Source organism: Mchenga conophoros, linkage group LG9 (genome assembly GCF_057382185.1).
Source record: "Mchenga conophoros isolate Kocher_MC1m ecotype Shallow Benthic linkage group LG9, M_conophoros_male_GT1.1, whole genome shotgun sequence".
In the NCBI taxonomy this organism is placed as follows: domain Eukaryota; kingdom Metazoa; phylum Chordata; class Actinopteri; order Cichliformes; family Cichlidae; genus Mchenga; species Mchenga conophoros.
Window position 1 is genome coordinate 27,700,859 of NC_140534.1, and position 19,184 is coordinate 27,720,042.

The following is a 19,184-nucleotide window of genomic DNA, read 5'->3' on the forward strand; positions in this document are numbered from 1 at the left end:
TTAGTTCTTATTTTCGAAATATTGTAGGTGCTCTTTCTCTCTCATTGTATGTAACTTTTAATTTTGCGTCTATCTTTTTTTTATTTCATTGCATTTTTATTATTTAGTTTTATTTGAGTAAAATATTACACGAAATACAATCACGTGACGGTTGTTATGGTCGTTTCCCTGCCGTAAAACTCGAACCTCTGTAGGGAAGTAAAACTGTTATGACAGGAGCCAGAAGTGTCGTTGGCGCATGCGTTAGCAGGTTAAGCTAGCCATTTGTCTCCCAGGTTTAAACTGTCGTATGATCAACACCCTGAGATGTAGCGTTTCCCCCTGGTTTCTTGTGTTACATTAGACATACACAGTGAATTAGAAACCTTTGTGTACTGGCGAACATATACTGGACGCGAGAAAACACAGCGGAGCGAAGATTTACGTTTTAATCTGTGGGGAAACCATTTTATGATTGTCAATGCAATTGACCCATAAGGATATTGTCGTCTCGCTAGCTTAACTGAGCTAGCTAAACGATACTGTCCGTGTCGTGGATGGGTTCACGGTACAAATTAGTCGAATAACAGACGGTGACCGGTGCTTAGCGAGCAACATGGATACTGCTGAAGAAGGTAAATAAAAAAAAAAGCCTCTAGTAGCTTCTTTCTCATCAATAGCTAGCATTAGCTTCACAAGTGCATCGCCTCGCCGACCGCTGAGCTGGCCTGCTAATGGTTAAACTTAGCTGGCTGGATGTAGCCAGCTAAGACGGGAGAAAACGGTGTTTTAAAGCACACGATGTTAGCATGTGGGGATAGTGCAATAAGTAGCGGGGAGCGTAGAAAGGACCAGAATTTACCAGTGATGTCATCAGTTTCCTGCTGTGTGCTCTGTTTACATAAGCCACGCTGCTGGTGCAAATATTTTTCTAAATGTTGCTTTTAACTAAATATCCTCTATTACTGTGCATATATTTGTATATATGACACCACATACACACCCTGTGACACTTGCTCTCGCGTCTGTTTTGCTAACCCTTTGCGAAGAGGATCAGACATTCATTGAAATTGTTGTGTGTTTTTGTTTGTGTGTAGCGGATATTTGTCGCGTGTGCCGCTCTGAGGGGACCCCAGACAAACCCCTGTACCACCCTTGTGTCTGCACTGGCAGTATCAAGTTCATCCACCAGGAATGGTAAGTGTGTTAGGCTGTCTCTTCCTCTTTCTGTCAGCTTTCATTGTGACCTTGTGAAGAAGTAGTTCTTAGATCCTCCCAAGGAAAACTTTCTCTTTTTTATGTTAAACATTTAAAAGAAAAAAAAATCATACAAACAGCACGGTAACCATGGTGTAACTAATTAGATTCAGAATGTTCACAGATGCTGCCTTAGTTACTGCAAGACAGTCATTTATTCTTACTTTTCCCATAACTTCCCTAGCCAAGGATGTCAAACATAAGGCCTAAAAGGCTTTGGAAACTGTGATTGAGTGCATAACTAGGAATTACTGTTGGATTGCCCTTCTTTTCTTCATATAAAGACTTCTCAGGGTTTGAACGTGTACCTAAATATTTCACATTAATAGAAAGGGGAGTTTCGCTGGTCTGGCCCACTTAAGATTAAAGTGCACTGTATGTGGCCCATGGTGTAAAATGATTTTGACATCTTGGTTTTAAGCTAGGAAGTCTGCTGACTCACAACGTAAACAAGCGGTTGTGAAAGCTTCATTCAACCCAGTGTTGCTAAATCAATGTATTGCACATGATATAGCATTGTTCTTTCATCATTTTGTTCTTGTGTCAATATTAAATAGTTTTCAAAAGGCAGTTTTGTAATCAGATCATTCCAATATGGTGCGCACATTTGCCCTTGATTTGAAAATCAAAGTAATCTAGAAAATGAAATTTCCTTCCTTAGTTTAGGTTGTGTTTCTTGAGAACTTCCTGAAGCACAGGTTAGGCCCTCTCTGTAGTGGTAACAATATTGTATGGCAGTATACCATATTACAGGTCTTAGGTGAGAAATTTGCATTGTGAAAATTAAAGATGAAGGTATTTTGAAGTTTGTGAGTGTGTAGAAGAGCAAAGCAAAGACCAGACCTGGATTGTTTTGCGTTTTTTGAAAGGTTTGCTTAGATAATGTTATTCTTAATGTTGTTGTACTGTAGGAATCGACTGATGGTAACTCCCTTTCATGACCCATATGCATATTAATAATAATGCTACATTTCAGTGTCCCAGTAAGCTGGAATGGTGTTATTATAGACAACATACTATACTATACAAACACAGATTGTTGTTAATTAGTGTGGATTTTACAATGAAATATTTTTATTACCCCACAGCTGTAAAAGACTGATATTGTCAGTCTGATACTGAAGTATATTAATACTGGGTATTGTTACTGTAAAAGCGCTTGAAATTGATACCTTGGATTTATTTACTAAAAAAAATGGAAGATTTCAGCCACAAGGTCTAATAGGGCTGTGCGAAATGACCAAAATCTCATATCCCGATATAAGACATCTATCGCCCCGATAACGATATAAATCACAAAAATTTACCATTTTCTCTAAATTCTGTGAATTTCGGGGAGCTCCACAGCTCGAAGTGTTTCCAGCTGGGCGTCGTGTATCTGGAGTCGAGTGTTTTAACCGATGCATGAAACTATACATTTGTAGACATAAGTTGTAACGGTCGCCGTTTTCTTTGTGAGTATTTATTACACGACGTGCTGCGGGGAAAAGCCTGTTCTAACGTTTGAGTCTTAAGGTTTATTTTTTTAGCACCTGGCGGCTCTTTGTTGCTTTTCATCCGTAAATACTCTGCATACTCTTTCACGTGATTCAGTTTATTTTGAAAAGTCTCAACGGGATCTTGAGCTTTATTGTAAAACGTTTATATGGAAAATAAACAAGCGGACACATTGATGTTTTACTGTCGTTGTTGCTAACGACAACGCATAAAAACAGTCGCTTGTCCGTCCATCGTGTGGTTATATTAAATATAAGAGAAAGAGAGAGCTTTAAGACATTAATATAGCCACTACAGTGACCATCAAAACGATGAAAAAATATTGCCGTAAACAGTTTATTTTACGACACCACGAAACAAACGATAGCGTAAAATGAAACGATAGATGGTTTTATATCGTCATCCGATATATATCATTATGTCGAACAGCCCTAAAGTCTAAGGTCAAATTTTTCTGAAAATCTTGTGAATGCAATAACTCAAGAACAAAGTGACATTCAAAGTGATTTTATATTTGCATCTACTAAAAATCCTGGTTGAGTTTAAATCTAGTTGACCATGATCTCAAGCTGAGAGTAAGTTTTTTGAAAATCTTGTGCATGTCATAACTTGAGACCAAAGCAATGTAGGGTTTTGAAATTTATACCAGGTGTGTCTATAAGGAGTCTGAGAGGTAGCAAGTCTCACAGTGACGGATTCAGTAGTCCCAGCTGCGCTTACATTTTCATTGCATCATATTGGTGGCAGTGTTACTACTATTGTAGCCATGGCAGTGGTATCATGAAAAGGTTATGTTGGGTCAACACTTCAGACCTTTGGAAGTGTCTGGACTTGGACTGTTCTTTAAATCTGCACCGTTGCAATCCTTTCTATTGGCAATTGAATTTATCTAACTTAATCCAAATATCTCAAACTGACCAAATCTGAAGACACCAATTAAAAAAATGATTTTTTTTAATGGATTATTTCAGGCTTAAAATGTCTTAAATGGGATTTGAAAGGACTTCCTAAAAAATCATGCCACTTTTTGGAACCAAAAATTGGCATGATTTACACTAGGCATTTCAGGCCCTGAAGGTTAAATAATACACATTCTCACAGTGGGAAAAATGTCTTATATTGGGACACACATAATACATTGGATGTAACACATGAATATGTGTATGAAGCTGTTTTTCAATCCAGTCATTATTCATGTGCTCAAAATGTGAAAATAGAGCACAAATATTACATAGTTTTCATCAGTTTTCTTCATTCTTTAAATGTCATTTTACAGTTTGGTCCAGTGGCTGAAGCACAGCAGGAAGGAGTACTGTGAATTATGCAAGCACAGATTTGCTTTCACACCAAGTAAGTCCTTGTGACATTAACAGATAATCCATTAAAATGCATTTTGTAGCCGCAAGCCTCCAATTTAGCCTTACGGAGGGGGCCATATAAATTGTTTGTTTGTTTTTCTGCATGTGATTATTCATTAGTTGGTGCTGTTTTCATTTAGTGTTACAGAATAATCTAAATAGCTGCTATCAGCGAAAAAAAGAAAATGACCAAGCACAAAAGATAATTTGACTCTGGTTCACTCTTTCCCATCTGTCCTCTTCAGTCTACTCCCCAGACATGCCCTCACGTCTGCCCATCCAGGACATTTGTGCCGGCCTTCTTACCAGTGTGGGCACTGCCATTCGCTACTGGTTCCATTACACACTGGTGGCCTTTGCATGGCTTGGTGTTGTTCCTCTCACTGCATGTAAGTATCCACAGACATGAATACAAGGAGAAATTCTCTTTAAAACCCCTTTAAAAAGAAAAAATTGTCTAACATGTATAAGTTATTTATGAAATCATATTTTTGTTTTAGCTTTTAGAAGTACTGTTATTTTAGTGTTGATGACCAACTTATTTAATAGATTTGGGAGCAAATATTCTTTATAGGGTGACCCTCTAAATGTTTTTCCTCATCTGCTGTATGTGGAAATGTCTGTGCACTTACACGCATTTACAAATTTCCCCTTTCTGGGGTGTTAAATACAGTCAAAGTAACATATAAGGTGTTCATGTTAGCTAATGTTAAAGAGCATTATAGGTTTAGTGTCACTACATACATAACAAGAAAGTGTGTTCTTTGTTCCAAAACATGTAAATCCCTCTCAGTACTTAATGTAAAAATGTAAGCCTGAACTATACAAATTTTCATACAATAGAAACGGGTAGATTTTAAATATGTTTTTTTTCCCCAGGTCGCATCTATAAGTGTCTTTTTACCGGCTCTGTGAGCTCTCTTTTGACACTGCCGCTGGACATGCTCTCTACGTGAGTGATAATGCTTTTTTTATCATCAACTGTAGCACAAAATATGCAAAACCTGATAGAGATCAAGATTGTTAGCTTGTTTATTTTCTTTACTGGACAGCAGATGAGTAACAGAGGATCATTTTTATTGAATATGTGCTATTGTTTTTATTCCTACAGGGAGAACCTGCTTGCAGATTGTCTACAGGGTTGCTTTGTGGTTACCTGCACCCTATGTGCATTTATTAGTCTGGTATGGCTCAGAGAACAGATAGTCCACGGTGGAGCCCCCCAGTGGTTAGAACAGCACCAGCCACCACAGCCCAATGCTGCCGGACAAGCCAATGAGGTACTTTGCTGGACTGATTACTAAATTAGATTCTTAACTGGATGGTATAATTGTGTTTCATTGAGGTTTAAAATGACACAGTAAAAAAATCTGATTTATGTAATTCACTTAACTGCAAATTAAAAACATGAGCTATTTAAATGCTAACCAGAATAACATGCTGCATGCACCTTACACATTTATGACAATGTGTGTAATTACCATACCACATCCTGCTGTAGCAACTGAATCTTCTGCTAATTATCCAACTCATAATCAACTTAAATTATAGTGGTGGGACAGTTCATTGAAAGTAAATAGAAGCAAATGAGTAAATGTTTTTACTGTGTTTGGATGGGTTTTTTTAAACCCCCAGCTGTAAAAGGTTGATGGGATATTGTCGTCACCCTGTTGTCACATGTGGGTGAGTGTTTTGGAAACCCAAGTTTGTGATTACAATAAGTTGAGTACTAGATGAAATAGGATTTGGAAATTCATATCATAAGTGCAGCTACTAAAAATCTCAACCTCAACATCAGGGGTCAAGTTTTAAAAAACATTTGTGAATCCAATAACTGGACAAGAAAGTGAACTAGCATTTTCAAATACCCTATCTTAGATGCATCCACTAAAAACCTCAGGATGAATTTGACTCCTGGGCCCTATTTCAGGAAGCCGGTTTAGTGCAAACTCTGAGTAAGTATACCCTGAGTTAACGAAAACTCTGGTTTTCGGTTTCACAAAGCGAGTTTAGATTAATTCTGAGTGAGTTACTATGACGACACACTCCGTGAAGCTAACCTGCCCCCTAGCAGGTTTACTTCAACTAACCCTGACCTTCTCCGCCTCTTTGTCGGAAACCTGACTGTAGGAAGTGTCAGACATGGCGTGCTCCTTCCTTGAAGAGCCAGTAGATGTTGAAGCCCAAATTCTCCGCAGAGCTCTCCGCCGGGAGAGAGTGATTAGAGCGCGTTCGGACATTTTATCATTTCCTGATGATTTTCTGTGTGAACGTTACCGTTTTTCAGCACAATCTATAATTTATTTGAATAACATCCTCAGGCCTAATATTGCTCATGTGACACATCGCGGACATCCTCTCAGTTCTGTACATATTATTTGTATTGCACTTCAGTTTTTTGCAAACGGGAGCTTTCTGTATAATATTGGTGACGCTGAGCACGTTTCCAAGGTTACCGTCTGTCGGGCAGTCAGGAATGTTACAGTTGCACTGAAACGTCTCCTGTACTCGTTTGTGGTGTTCCCCGGTCACAGACCCACAAGATTTATCAAAGAGGGATGCCACAAAATTGCAGGTATCAGGATGACCAAAACTTAATTTATGATGTGGTGATACTTGGACTACTACTTAAATTTTACATTTATTCTCACGGTTCCCAGGCGTGATTGGCTGTATAGATGGCACTCACATTCCAATCATTGCTCCTTCAGTAAATGAAGGAGACTATGTGAACAGGAAGTCTTTCCACAGCATTAATGTACAGGTACATAGTTCCCTGTAGCATTTCAAACTAACAAATTATTTCAGTTTAGTAATGGATGCTAATTTGTGTTCTCTGCACTGTGAAGATCATATGTGATGCTGCCAACATTATCACAAATGTGGAAGCCAACTGCTCAGCCTCTGTGAGTGGTGGTGGTGGAGGACCTCCACCTGTTTTTCGGGCCTCCGCTTTTTTTTCTGTTGGCTATAACGGGTCACATTTGAGCATACAGAGTAAGCAAATATGTACTTGTAATGTGCTCAGATAATTTCAATAAGTGCTTACAGAAAGAAAATTAATGTAGCCTCTAACTGCAATTGATTTACATCGGACAAACAGACCGAGCACTATGGCTCATAATACAATTACACCTTACCTGTTTGGACTATATTTTTATATTTCATTTTTACTTGCTGCCAGGAACGTTTGGGGCCTGTTGGGTTGCACCTGCGCTCAAATCACATCACAAAATAAAATGTATAAAATACAAAATAAAATAAAATATAATAAAATAACGTGTTAAATGGGTGGAAATCCCTAGATCAATGTTTAAATTAACACTCACGCATTGACTCTGTCGGCTATGTTTTGCCATGCATGCTCACTTTCTTTTGCAGCTGAGGCTGTGTTACTTTTTTTCCGCGGAATCTGCATGTTATCGGCATATGCTGCCATCAGAATTTCGGCCTCAAGCGCTGTAAAATACATTGACCGCGCCTTCTTTCCCTCCGTCTCCATGGTGACTCGCTTAATCTGTGCTCCACTAATCAGGGCTTTATGTATCCTCGTGCGCACGCTTAACTTGGGGTTAAAGCAACTCCGCGTTGACTGAACTAATTGTTATCAGCCTTTCTGAAACCGAATATTCCGAGTTGGACAGTTCGGGGTTACTCAACCCTGAGTATCGTTTTTCACTCTGAGTTTTCTAAACCGGCTTCCTGAAATAGGGCCCAGGTGTCAAGGTCAAGTTATCTGAATATCCTGGTAATGCAGCAGGTTGAGAACAAGGAGACGTAGGATTTTGAAATTCAAACCATAGGTGCAAATATCAACATCTCAAAAAAAGTTCAAGTCCGGTGACCTTGAACTCAAGGTCAGAGGTTGAGAATCACCTAGAATTGTCAAATTTATATGATGGGTACATTTACTAGTAGGTGGAGGGGTGGCACTGGCAGCTGCTAGTATTTTTATTTTCCTTCAGTTACACACATTGTGGTTGATTGTGTTATAGATAATTAATATACTAGACAACATATCGTGATTTCATTACATGATAAGTTACTCTGTTTTTTGAAGTTATGCCCCTTGTTCCCTCTCCCCCAGGCACAAGCTGCAGGTCAGGCAGCAGCTGGTGATCCCCCTGCGGCCCAGCCAGCACCTGCTGATCCTCTAGCCCAGAATGAGGCAGAGCCCGAGCCTCCTGACGTCCCCCAAGAGCAAGGCGATGATCCAGAGCTGGAAGAGGAGGCAGCAGCTGCTGAAGATGCAGACCCCAACAATGGTGCACAAGGTGGGACTTTATTATTTCTTTACTTAACTTAAGATGTATGCATTTTTTTCAGCTAATTAAAATTATATATTGCAAAAAGTGATTCTTTGTTAAGGTAGATTTCACTGTCAGATACATCAGTTCTTAAAGTTTCATGAATGCAAAATACAAATAATTTCAAAAATGAAAATAGAAATCCTCTCCGACAGCCCGACAACCAAAAGCATGTTTAGTAATGGAGTAAGAGGTTTTTGCATTTTTCAAACAGCAGGTTTATGGAAATGCCACGAAACAAACCCAAGAGCAGGAGCACTGCCATTACAGCATACAAATGGGTCCCAAAGTGGCCTCATTTGTTTGCCGGTTTGCCAAAGCATCACAGTTGATTTGGGAACAATATAACACTATGTCAAATTTTTGCCCCATAGCCTTGAAATCACACTCATTTGTTCAGCTTTGTTAATGGACTGCTTTTTGCATCAAGCTAAGAAGAAATGCTGAAAATAAATTGCTATTGTATTATACATTACTCTAGCTGTTGGCTGTCACTACAGCTAAATAAATTGCACAGAAAAAGCCTGACAGTTGCACAATGTTCATGTCAAACTAACAGATTTTCCCAGAGCAACATCAATAATGTAACAATAACTGTTTCAGCAGAGCGGGGAAAACATTGCTTTTCGTTTACTATTTGCAACAAAAGCAGGACAACAAGAAAAAATGTACCACCGCAGAATGATTTGCCTGAGTTAACACATGATTTTGTTATTCTGTGACTATGTAGGGAGATAAACTGATTGTTTTTATATCGATTATGTTTCAAGTTGGTGACTGTTTTTTATTAGTCTACAAGGCGTTTTTTGTCTTTATCTGTCTGTGTAGATGACATGAATTGGAATGCTTTGGAGTGGGACAGAGCAGCAGAGGAGCTCACCTGGGAAAGGGTAACTGCTGCATAACATTCACAATCTCCAGGCACCTATTTATTAGTATGTAGCTGTTGTCTTCTCTCTTTTCATATTTATACACAAACTATTTCAATTTTCCAAACAGATGCTTGGCCTGGATGGTTCACTGGTATTTTTGGTAAGTCCTAATCTAAATAGATTTCTCTAAATAAATCTTACCTTCTGAAACTCAAGTAAAGATCGGTGTCTTTGTCTTGTAGGAGCACGTGTTTTGGGTGGTGTCTCTCAACACACTGTTCATCCTGGTCTTTGGTGAGTAAACTGAAACAATGATGCAGCATAACCATGATCATAATAGTCCTTTTTCTGACATCAAAATGAATCCACCGTATAACTAATACAGTAATAAAGATGTCTTCTTTTTTCCCTTTCATTTAGCATTTTGTCCGTATCACATCGGCCACTTCTCTGTTGTTGGTCTTGGCTTCGAAGAATATGTGAGAAAATGCTTCAGTCACTTTATAATACAATTGCATGTCCCTTGATAATATCTTTAATTTTCTGATTACAACTTTGTTTTGGGTTTTTTTTTTTAGGTCCAGGCTTCTCATTTTGAGGGCTTAATCACAACAATTGTTGGCTACATACTGCTAGCAATGACTCTCATCCTGTGTCATGTATCCTTCCATCGAAGTTCATTAAAAGCCCTGATGATGCCTAATCCAAACCTAATCTATCAGTCTGGTGCATGCAGGCTGTAAAATAAAAAAAATAAAAGTATGAGAAAGGGAACATGAGGTAATTCAGGTCTGTGCAAATAAGAATATATGTGCAGTATTGATCCTTAATGGCCGTTTTAGGGACTGGCTGCTCTGGTCAGTTTCCAGCGCTCCCGGCGTCTCCTTGGAGTCTGCTACATTGTTGTCAAGGTAACATTGACTGCATTTTTTTTTCTTTGTGTTAGTCATGTTGATACTGGCGTTTTCACTCTCTTAGTATCTAAGATTTTGTTTGCAATCATACAATAAAGATAGCTCTAGCCATTGAATAGGTCCCTGGATTGTTATAATATACAAGTACAGAACTTCTGTGTTAAGTATTTCATGTATCACTACTTGTCACAGAGGTTTTTAGTCTTTTTTGTGTTTACATTTAATGTTAACTGATACTGACAGCAGCCTTTTCTATCCTCACAGGTCTCTCTGCTGGTTGTTGTGGAGATAGGTGTTTTTCCATTGATCTGCGGATGGTGGCTTGACATCTGCTCTTTAGTAAGAGACAAATTCTTTTCATCACGTTTTCACTACATCTCTGTTGCTCTTGGACTTTTTGTTTTAATTAAACTGATTGAGTATTTTAGCCTGGGGGTCCATACTCTAATTAACGTACTTGGCAGATGTGATCGTTAAGTCTGATGTTTTATAGGGATAAATGCGTAAGTTTTCTTCTATCTAAAAGCGTTTTCCGAGCACCAGTGACTGAATATCTCTTGTTCCCTGTGAAATTTCAGTGAATACTCCTATTTTATTCCATTTTCATACATTTTGCCAAATGAGAGGGATGGCTAATACCCCGCAGAGGCTCTGTCACAACACCTTTAAAGTGGCTTTCAGCAGGCCTGCTCAGCACACAGACAAAGCCAGATGCTTTAGCTCACCCAGTTCATACATTCATCAGTGCACACAAAAACAGAGAACAGACTGGTTTGGAGGACTGGGGAGTGAGAGAGTACCAAACGCCTCTATGCTGTGGCTGTCACTCTCTTTGTTTGTCAGAGAGTTTGTTTGTGCTAACACTTACTAGAACAAAGTCTCTCTCTACCACAACATTGGCTTGCATAGTACTTATCCAAATCATAACACGGCAGTTAATATATATATATATTTTTTTTTTTCCTGATCCTGTTTTCCAAAGCCAAACAACCTTCCTCACAACAGGTGGTGCAGCTTACACAGCAGAAGGGAACCGTGTCTCATCTGCTCTGCAGCTGTTCGCCTGTGAAACAAATTAATTGACCCTGAAAATGGCCAGTGTGGTGTAAGCAGCTCTTATCGCTTTGCAGTCAAAAGCAGAAAGTTTCACATTTTGTATTTACAAGCGAATTTGGTTTCCGTTTCAATGCAGTTTATCTGCAGTGTATATATCTACATCTAAACTATTTGTCCTATGTTAGCCTAAAACGTAAACATTATGGTTCAGTGCAAACATGCAAAAAAATCTTTCTTAGCTTTATATAGCAGAGGGTGAATCCTTTAAAAACATGAAGTTTAGAGCAGCTTTTGAGCAAAAACAGGTGATCAAAGCATCATCTTAGACCCTGCTTTTATTTGATTCATTCTGCAGGAGATGTTTGATGCCTCGCTGAAAGACAGAGAAATGAGCTTCAAATCAGCACCTGGTACTACCATGTTCCTGCACTGGCTGGTGGGAATGGTCTATGTCTTCTACTTTGCATCTTTCATCCTCCTGCTGAGAGAGGTAAGAAAAACAGACTCTCAAATGCATTCAGTTAGGGAAACAAGGACTGTGAGTGCTTCAGGTTAATTTTTCAGATGATAGTAAAGAGGAAAAAAGTCTTCGGCGCTCTAAATCATTCCACCTTCTGCCTCCATTAGGTGCTGAGACCTGGAGTGCTCTGGTTTCTGAGGAACCTCAATGATCCAGATTTTAACCCAGTGCAGGAGATGATTCACTTGCCCATCTACAGACACCTGCGGCGGTTCATCCTGTCTGTGGTTGTGTTCGGCTCAATTGTCTTGCTCATGCTGTGGCTTCCCATCAAGCTCATTAAACTATTGCTGCCCACCTTCCTTCCCTACAATGTCATGCTCTATAGGTAAGCAGCGTACATAACAAAGATATAGTTTACTTATTAATAAACTGTGTGAAACCTGCTGGCCTGAAATGATCTGAGAAACCACTTCCTGTTCATACCAAAGTGGAAGTATCACCACATGTGAAAAAGCAAGATTTGCAGTTACAAATCCACTTGAGTTTATGCTGTTTGACACTTAAAGTAATAGAAAATGTTTAGTCTGGTGTTTGTTAGATAAATGTCTGTGTCTTTGTCACTTCTTTCCTCTCAGTGACGCTCCTGTCAGTGAGCTGTCTTTGGAGCTGTTACTGCTTCAGGTTGTGCTTCCAGCTCTACTGGAGCAGGGACACACTCGCCAGTGGCTCAAAGGCCTGGTCAGAGCCTGGACAGTCAGCGCAGGATATTTACTGTAAGCCAAGTTTGAATACACACCCGAGGCAATGATATTTCCTGACCGTCTGTAACTGTGTCACCACTTTGTGTTGTCTCCAGAGACCTCCACTCCTACCTCCTTGGCGAACAAGAGGACAATGAAGCCAACCAGCCCGTGAACAACAACAACAATAACAACCCTCCGCATGTTCATCACAACAACAATAACAACCCGGCACCAGCTGTTGGTGAAGGGTTACATGCAGCCCATCAGGCCATCCTGCAGCAAGGGGGACCAGTGGGTTTCCAGCCCTACCACCGACCTCTTCGCTTCCCTTTAAGGGTGAGAAAGGCTTTTTTCATATATGTCTTTAAGGAGTGCACTTTACAGATAGATGTGTAGGGAAGACCAGGATACTGTGGTTCTGAAACTAAACAGCTTTTAGAGATATGAATGGACAGCCATCTTTGACCATGTCTTTGAGTGTAGTCTAGTCTGTAGTGCTCTAGCATGTCTTTTAGTTTCACTGACAAAGTTGACTGACGTCCAGGTTTCTTCTCATGCATGAATGTGATATAATAATTGAAGGGCTCTTTGTGACTTTCCAGTGGGTCCCCCCCCCAGATTTCTGATGTTTGCGCCGTTTTAGTGACCACAATAATGCAGAACTATTGCCAGCTGCCAAAGCATCTGTGTTTTTTTCCCTTGCTCTTATTTGTATCGCACACACAGACATGTTCATTTGAAATAAAGAAAAAAGGTTGTCTTTAACACTGGAACCCTGAGAGGTTGTTAGTTTTTATTCAAATTACAAGTAAGATTTGACAAAGCAAACCCCTAAACATGCAAGATGTAGTTTTACATATGATTTATATTATTTAATTAAGGGTCATAGTCCTCCACGCTTTAGAACAAAGATAGAGGCTGTTTTTACAGATAAAACAAGTCTTAAAATAAAGATGTGTCTCCTGTAATTTGTGGTTTCTGAGTCAAATTTTGAAATCAGCCAACGCCCTAGCAACCATTTACTGCCCATCTGAGCCTGCACAACTCTGTCATTATGATCTTCATCTTTCATGTTAAACACCCTAATCTCTGAGATCCTGTTTATACTAGCCTTAGCTTATGCAACCGGAGTCTGTAAAATAGAGCTTTGACTTTGCAGCATGTCCCATCTTGTAGCTTTTAAACTGAAATGTGTCCCCTTTTCCCCCAGATTGTGCTGCTTATAGCTTTCATGTGCATCACTCTGCTGGTGGCTAGTTTGGTGTGCTTAACCCTACCAGGTGAGATGTGGTACTTTTCATATACACAAACACATCATTTAAAAAGTACAGTTCTTTTTACGGGCAAACATAGAGTTGCTGTGGTCAACTTTGTTTCCTCACTGTTTTGTTTTGTTTGTTTGTTTTTTTACAGTATTCACTGGCCGCTGGCTGATGTCTTTCTGGACAGGAAATTCCAAAATCCACGAGCTGTACACAGCAGCATGTGGTCTGTATGTCTGCTGGCTTTCTATCCGCGGGGTCACTATTCTGCTGGCGTGGATGCCACAGGGACGCACTGTTATTGTACACAAAGTCCAGGAGTGGACACTCATGGTGAGCATCAGTGAGCTGACTGGGTTGTTGGCAAACTTCGAAGTTGGGCAGCAGAGGGTTGTGCTAATTGGTTGCTCCCTTTCCAGCTTTGACACTGTGTTTTTGTTAAATGGATGTAACTGAGAATGAGCTCTCATTAGCTGTTATCCTAAATTACCAACTTGTTCATTGAAGTAGCATTCCCAGCAGATTAACCTTTATAGTGCCGTATATGTTTCCTTATCTGCAAGTGGCATCTCCTAATGATTTTTTTTTTTCAATACCCTAATTTGCTTCTGTAGATCCTGAAGACCCTTGTTGTGGCTCTGCTGGTCGCTGGAGTCATTCCTTTGCTACTGGGCCTGCTGTTTGAATTAGTCATCGTGGCTCCGCTCAGGGTACCCTTAGACCAAACACCCCTTTTCTATCCCTGGCAGGTGAGGATTGTATGCATTTGTGTTTCTTTTCCCTAATGGGATCTTGGAGGTTACTAAATAGAGCTTAAGGAGTTCTCACACTTATGTTCATCCATTGAACTTGTCTGCAGGATTGGGCTCTCGGGGTTCTTCATGCCAAAATTATTGCTGCCATCACTCTCATGGGCCCTCAGTGGTGGCTGAAGACTGTTATTGAGCAGGTTGGTACTGGACACACCAAATATCCAACTGATACACTGTAAACATTTTTACAAACTATCAGACTCTTGACTACATAACTTTGAAAGGGTTTTATTCTGTTGACTCACAGTGTGTAGTTTGCTAGTCTGTCTTCCCTATCTCTGTCATGTCTGTTTCTTGGAGATGAATTAAATTAACTGTTTAGTACATTATAAAGTGTAAACTCTTTCTCTAGGTTTATGCAAATGGAATTCGCAACATTGATCTCCAGTTCATCATCCGTAAACTGGCAGCTCCTGTCATTTCAGTCCTGCTGTTGTCTTTATGTGTGCCATATGTGATTGCTGCCGGGGTGGTACCGGCTGTAGGTGAGTATCTCTCTGCATATGGATCTTAAGGCGTCACTTGAAGAGTTTCCTAACCAAAGTAGGACTTTGTCATTGACAATATACAGCACATTGCAGTCTTAGTGGCAAAAGAAATGGAAATTACTAACGGTTTCCTCTAGATTTAAGCTTTTTGTGAGTTCAGCAATAAACCAGAGGGGGAAAAATGTTTTAAAGGATGAAATTATAACCTCCGCACTCTGTCTCACTTCCCATTATTTTCTAAAATCACAATATTTCGGTCCAACCGACCATCATCAGTTACAAAAAACGATGTGTACAGTCGTGGCCAAAAGGTTTTGTCAATGACACAAATATTAGTTTTTGCAAAGTTTGCTGCTTCAGTGTTTTTGTGACGTATTGAAGTATAATTGCAAGCACTTCATAAGTTTCAAAGGCTTTTATTGACAATTACATCACGTTTATGCAAAGAGTCAATATTTGTAGTATTGGCCCTTCTTTTTCAAGACCTCTGCAATTTGTCCTGGCGTGTTGTCAATCAACTTCTGGGCCAAGGCCGACGATGGAAACCCATTCTTTCATAATCAATGCTTGGAGTTCGTTTGTCCACCCGCCTCTTGAGGATTGACCACAAATTCTCAATTGGATTAAGGTCTGGGGAGTTTCCTGGCAATGGACCCAAAATTTCAGTGTTTTGTTCCCAGCACCATTTAGTTATCACTTTGGCCTCACTTTGTTCTTCACCAAACTGTCCTTGGATAGTTGGAAGAAATTGCTGTCGGAGGATGTTTTGGTTTGGCGAAATTGTGAGTGACCCCACTCTCTTGAATGAGAAGCAGCCCCACAGATGAATGGTCTCAGGACATGGTAGCCTCACTTTTTTCTTCTCCAGGCTTTTTTGCAGAATATCAGTCTGTCCCCCATTAGGGACAGACTGATATTCTGCAAAAAAGCCTTAATAGCAACAACATCCTTGCCTGTGAAGCCCTTTATATGCAACACAATGATGGCTGCATGGGGTTTTTTGTTTTGTTTCTGTTTTCTTTTTTGCAGGTAACCATGGTTAACAGGAAGAACAATGATTTCAAGCATCACCCTCCTCTTAACACATCCAGTCTGCTATTCTAACTTAATAGTCAAGACATAAAGATCTCAAGTTCTGTGCTCATCAACATTCTCACCTGAGTTAACTAGAAGATTGAAATGATCTCTGCAGGGCCTTTTATGGTAGCAATGAAATGCAGTGGAAATGTTTTTGGGGGTTAAGTTTGTTTTCATGGCAAAGAAGAACTTTTCATAACATTCAGAGTATATGGAAACTGCTGTCATAAAAACGGAAGGAGCAAACTTTGTGAAACCCATTACTTGTGTCATTCTCAAAACGTATGGCCACGACTGTACACAATCACTCACACACAATAATATGTTCTCTCCCATTCATCAAGTAGAATTCAATCATCCAATCAGGGAACACTTTACACATTTTTACACATGGATGCTATTAATTAGATAATGAAACTAATAAATACACTGCTTTTGTAATAAAAGCCTCCCCCAAAAAAGTGGCAGATTGTGACCTACCTTCTGATTTGTTTGGGCACTGAACTGGTGATAAATCTGCCACTTGGACTTGTTATTGGAGATGTACCGTCACTAGGTAATAATTCTAATATAGTTATCACCTAATTTAACATAACTGGTGTCCCCAAAATATCACATTTCTTCTCATCTTGATGGAGTTAATGATAGGAATAATGGGAACTCTTGAAAAATCATATAACTGAGTACAATTATGCTTTGTTTTTGCAGGCGTTACCCCAGAGATGGAGATTCTAATGCAGAGGAGAATCTACCCCTTCCTCTTGATGGTCGTCTCACTTATCGGCATCCTCTCCTTTCAGATCCGACAGTTTAAACGTCTTTATGAACACATCAAGAACGACAAGTACGAAACTTTCAGCACTCATCAGTCTGGAGAAAGCAGCATGTTTTTTTTGTTTTGTTTGTTTGTTTGTTTTTTATTAAGTTTGTCTTATATTGACAACCTCCCCCCCCCCCCCCCCCCCCCCCCTTTTTCTTTTTCAAATGTATCATTCGGTGCATCATTATAAAAACAAACTGCAGCTTTAATATAGAAGGTTAAACACATTGTTCAGACTTTTTGCTCTAGTTGGATATTTTTGGATTATTGTTTCATACTGTGTGTGTAGCCTTCAGTTAAGTGCATAAAAATGAATAGTAATAATGCTGTAATAATCTGTCTTTGCAGGTACCTGGTCGGCCAGAGGCTTGTCAACTACGAACGCAAAGCTGGCAGAGGAAGCTCAATCCCACCCTCCAACCCTGTCGTAGAATAAATATTTGTGTCACATGATGCCATGTTTGGTTTTTTTGAACCCATGACCCTGCGCACATCTCGTCCAGCCCATGGCCTGTCTATTTTTTTTTTTTTGTTGTTTTTTTGGGGGGGTGGGGGGTTCAGCTCAACCCTCAGACTGTAATCCTTGAAATCACCTGTGATTATTGCTGGACTTTATGGGTGTTATTCAAATTCATTTCATCAAAGTCAGGATGGGAAAACTTAGTGTAATAACTGGACAGCTGAGTAATCCCCTCAAACAAACAGAATAGGCAGGAGCATTAAAGTTTTCATTTGAAGCCCAACATCTGTATTGAAATTCATGCCTTGCTTTATAAAGTGCTGCCCGATTTAAATGTACATGTGTAAATACTTTGGAAGGGGACTTTGTCTTAAAGGACCGATGTGGATTAATGCAATGACCATTGTACATCTTAAAAGTGTATGTATAATTTATTAAATCAGAATGACAGTTTATTTTCTGTTGCATCTTTTCTCACGGCAGATCAGTGTCTGCGATTGATTAACAAGTACATCTGGGTTTTAACAGAGGTAGAGACTTTTCTAACTTAAAGGTTAAAATAATGTATAAATTGCTTTGCTCAGACCTCAGTGATTAGATGGATTTAAAAACAAAAGCCATTGGCCCTAATCTTAGAGTATTCATACATTTTGTTGTTATGGAGCCATAAGAGGTATGAATTTATCCCATATAACTGTGCGTATGTTTAATATGTGATTAGAGGTGGTGTGATTTTCTCATCCTTTGCTATGAGCGTGGAATTAAGTGCAATTCCAAATTTTTCCTTTAGAACACCAGGAATCTCTTCATCTTTAAGTTCTGTGATGGTTTCCACCACATGCCTGTTCTCTTCTGTTGGGAATGTGGTGGTGATCAATCTGTGGCCTATATAGGTGAGCCTCCCGCCAGGTCTCAGAACAGTGCAGAGGGACTTGCAGAAGAAGATGGAGCTGGGGGAGGTCTGGTGGTATTGGCACATCTCAGTGAAGTCCTCCTTACTCCGACGTTTAAGGGTGAACTTGTAGATCTCCTTCCAGTCTCCATCTACTCCTCTGTTTTCTTCCTCTTGCCACTCCACAAAGTGCATCTCCAGGTCCTTCCTGATCCGGTACACTCGGTGGCTCTGCTCCTGGGGGTCTTCAGTGTCCAGTGACAGCGGGACACTGAAACCGGGAACCCCGAACCCGACGTCACACAGCCATCGCCGGCCCTCAAGTTCAACCAGTAGGATGAAATGGTCGAAAGGTGGCCCGTAGCAACCCGTGAACCTGTTCTTCACCTGGCCTGAGAGTATAGTCACCTGGAAGCCCAGTTCAGTCAGCAGCCAGCGAAAGAGGCTGTTGTTCTCATAGCAGAAGCCTCCTCGGCGATGGTTCACGATCTTGTCGTACAGAAGGGGGAGGTCGAGCTGGACTCGACCCCCGCTGTGCACCGTGAGGTCCTCAAACGGCACCGACAGGAGGTGGCAGGTGTGCAACGTCCGCATCACCTCCAGGCTGGGCTCCGCGGGGCCCGTAAACCCGATGCGAGCTAAATATTTCCCCAAGTCCATTTCCACGGAAGTCATTTTCGCTTCTGGTTATGGCGTTTCTATATACTTAAAGCAGGTTTATTCCCGTGTTTCACTTTGTGTTTCTGTCCGGCTGTGAGCAATATGGCGTATTCAAGGAAGTTCAAAGTACAATGCCTACTTAAAAAAAAAAAAACTTACGAAAAACTTAGTAAAATCCAACCTAAATAAAACTCACTGCTTTTTATTTCAAAATGCATTTGAAAAAAACCCCCACACCAATGGATCAGAAATGTGTTAGTGTTATGA

At 40.1% G+C, this 19,184-nt stretch overlaps 2 protein-coding genes across 2 annotated transcripts; one reads left to right on the forward strand and one right to left on the reverse strand.

Moving 5' to 3' along the window:
* Positions 1 to 220: 220 nt before the first annotated feature.
* On the forward strand, positions 221 to 17,820 carry LOC146567459 (E3 ubiquitin-protein ligase MARCHF6-like). The gene is made up of 25 exons (XM_085287325.1): positions 221 to 614; positions 1,077 to 1,176; positions 4,010 to 4,083; positions 4,337 to 4,480; positions 4,971 to 5,043; positions 5,203 to 5,371; positions 8,179 to 8,365; positions 9,227 to 9,288; positions 9,398 to 9,430; positions 9,513 to 9,564; positions 9,691 to 9,749; positions 9,849 to 9,929; positions 10,113 to 10,181; positions 10,449 to 10,523; positions 11,596 to 11,730; positions 11,868 to 12,088; positions 12,339 to 12,476; positions 12,560 to 12,782; positions 13,657 to 13,726; positions 13,860 to 14,041; positions 14,323 to 14,457; positions 14,568 to 14,657; positions 14,873 to 15,005; positions 16,794 to 16,929; positions 17,254 to 17,820. The coding sequence occupies exons 1-25, from the start codon at positions 596 to 598 to the stop codon at positions 17,339 to 17,341; spliced, it is 2,748 nt and encodes a 915-aa protein (XP_085143451.1). The 5' UTR covers positions 221 to 595; the 3' UTR covers positions 17,342 to 17,820.
* On the reverse strand, positions 17,078 to 19,163 carry LOC146567460 (arylamine N-acetyltransferase, pineal gland isozyme NAT-10-like). The gene has a single exon (XM_085287326.1). The coding sequence runs from the start codon at positions 18,930 to 18,932 to the stop codon at positions 18,072 to 18,074; it is 861 nt and encodes a 286-aa protein (XP_085143452.1). The 5' UTR covers positions 18,933 to 19,163; the 3' UTR covers positions 17,078 to 18,071.
* Between the last annotated feature and the right edge of the window lie 21 nt (positions 19,164 to 19,184).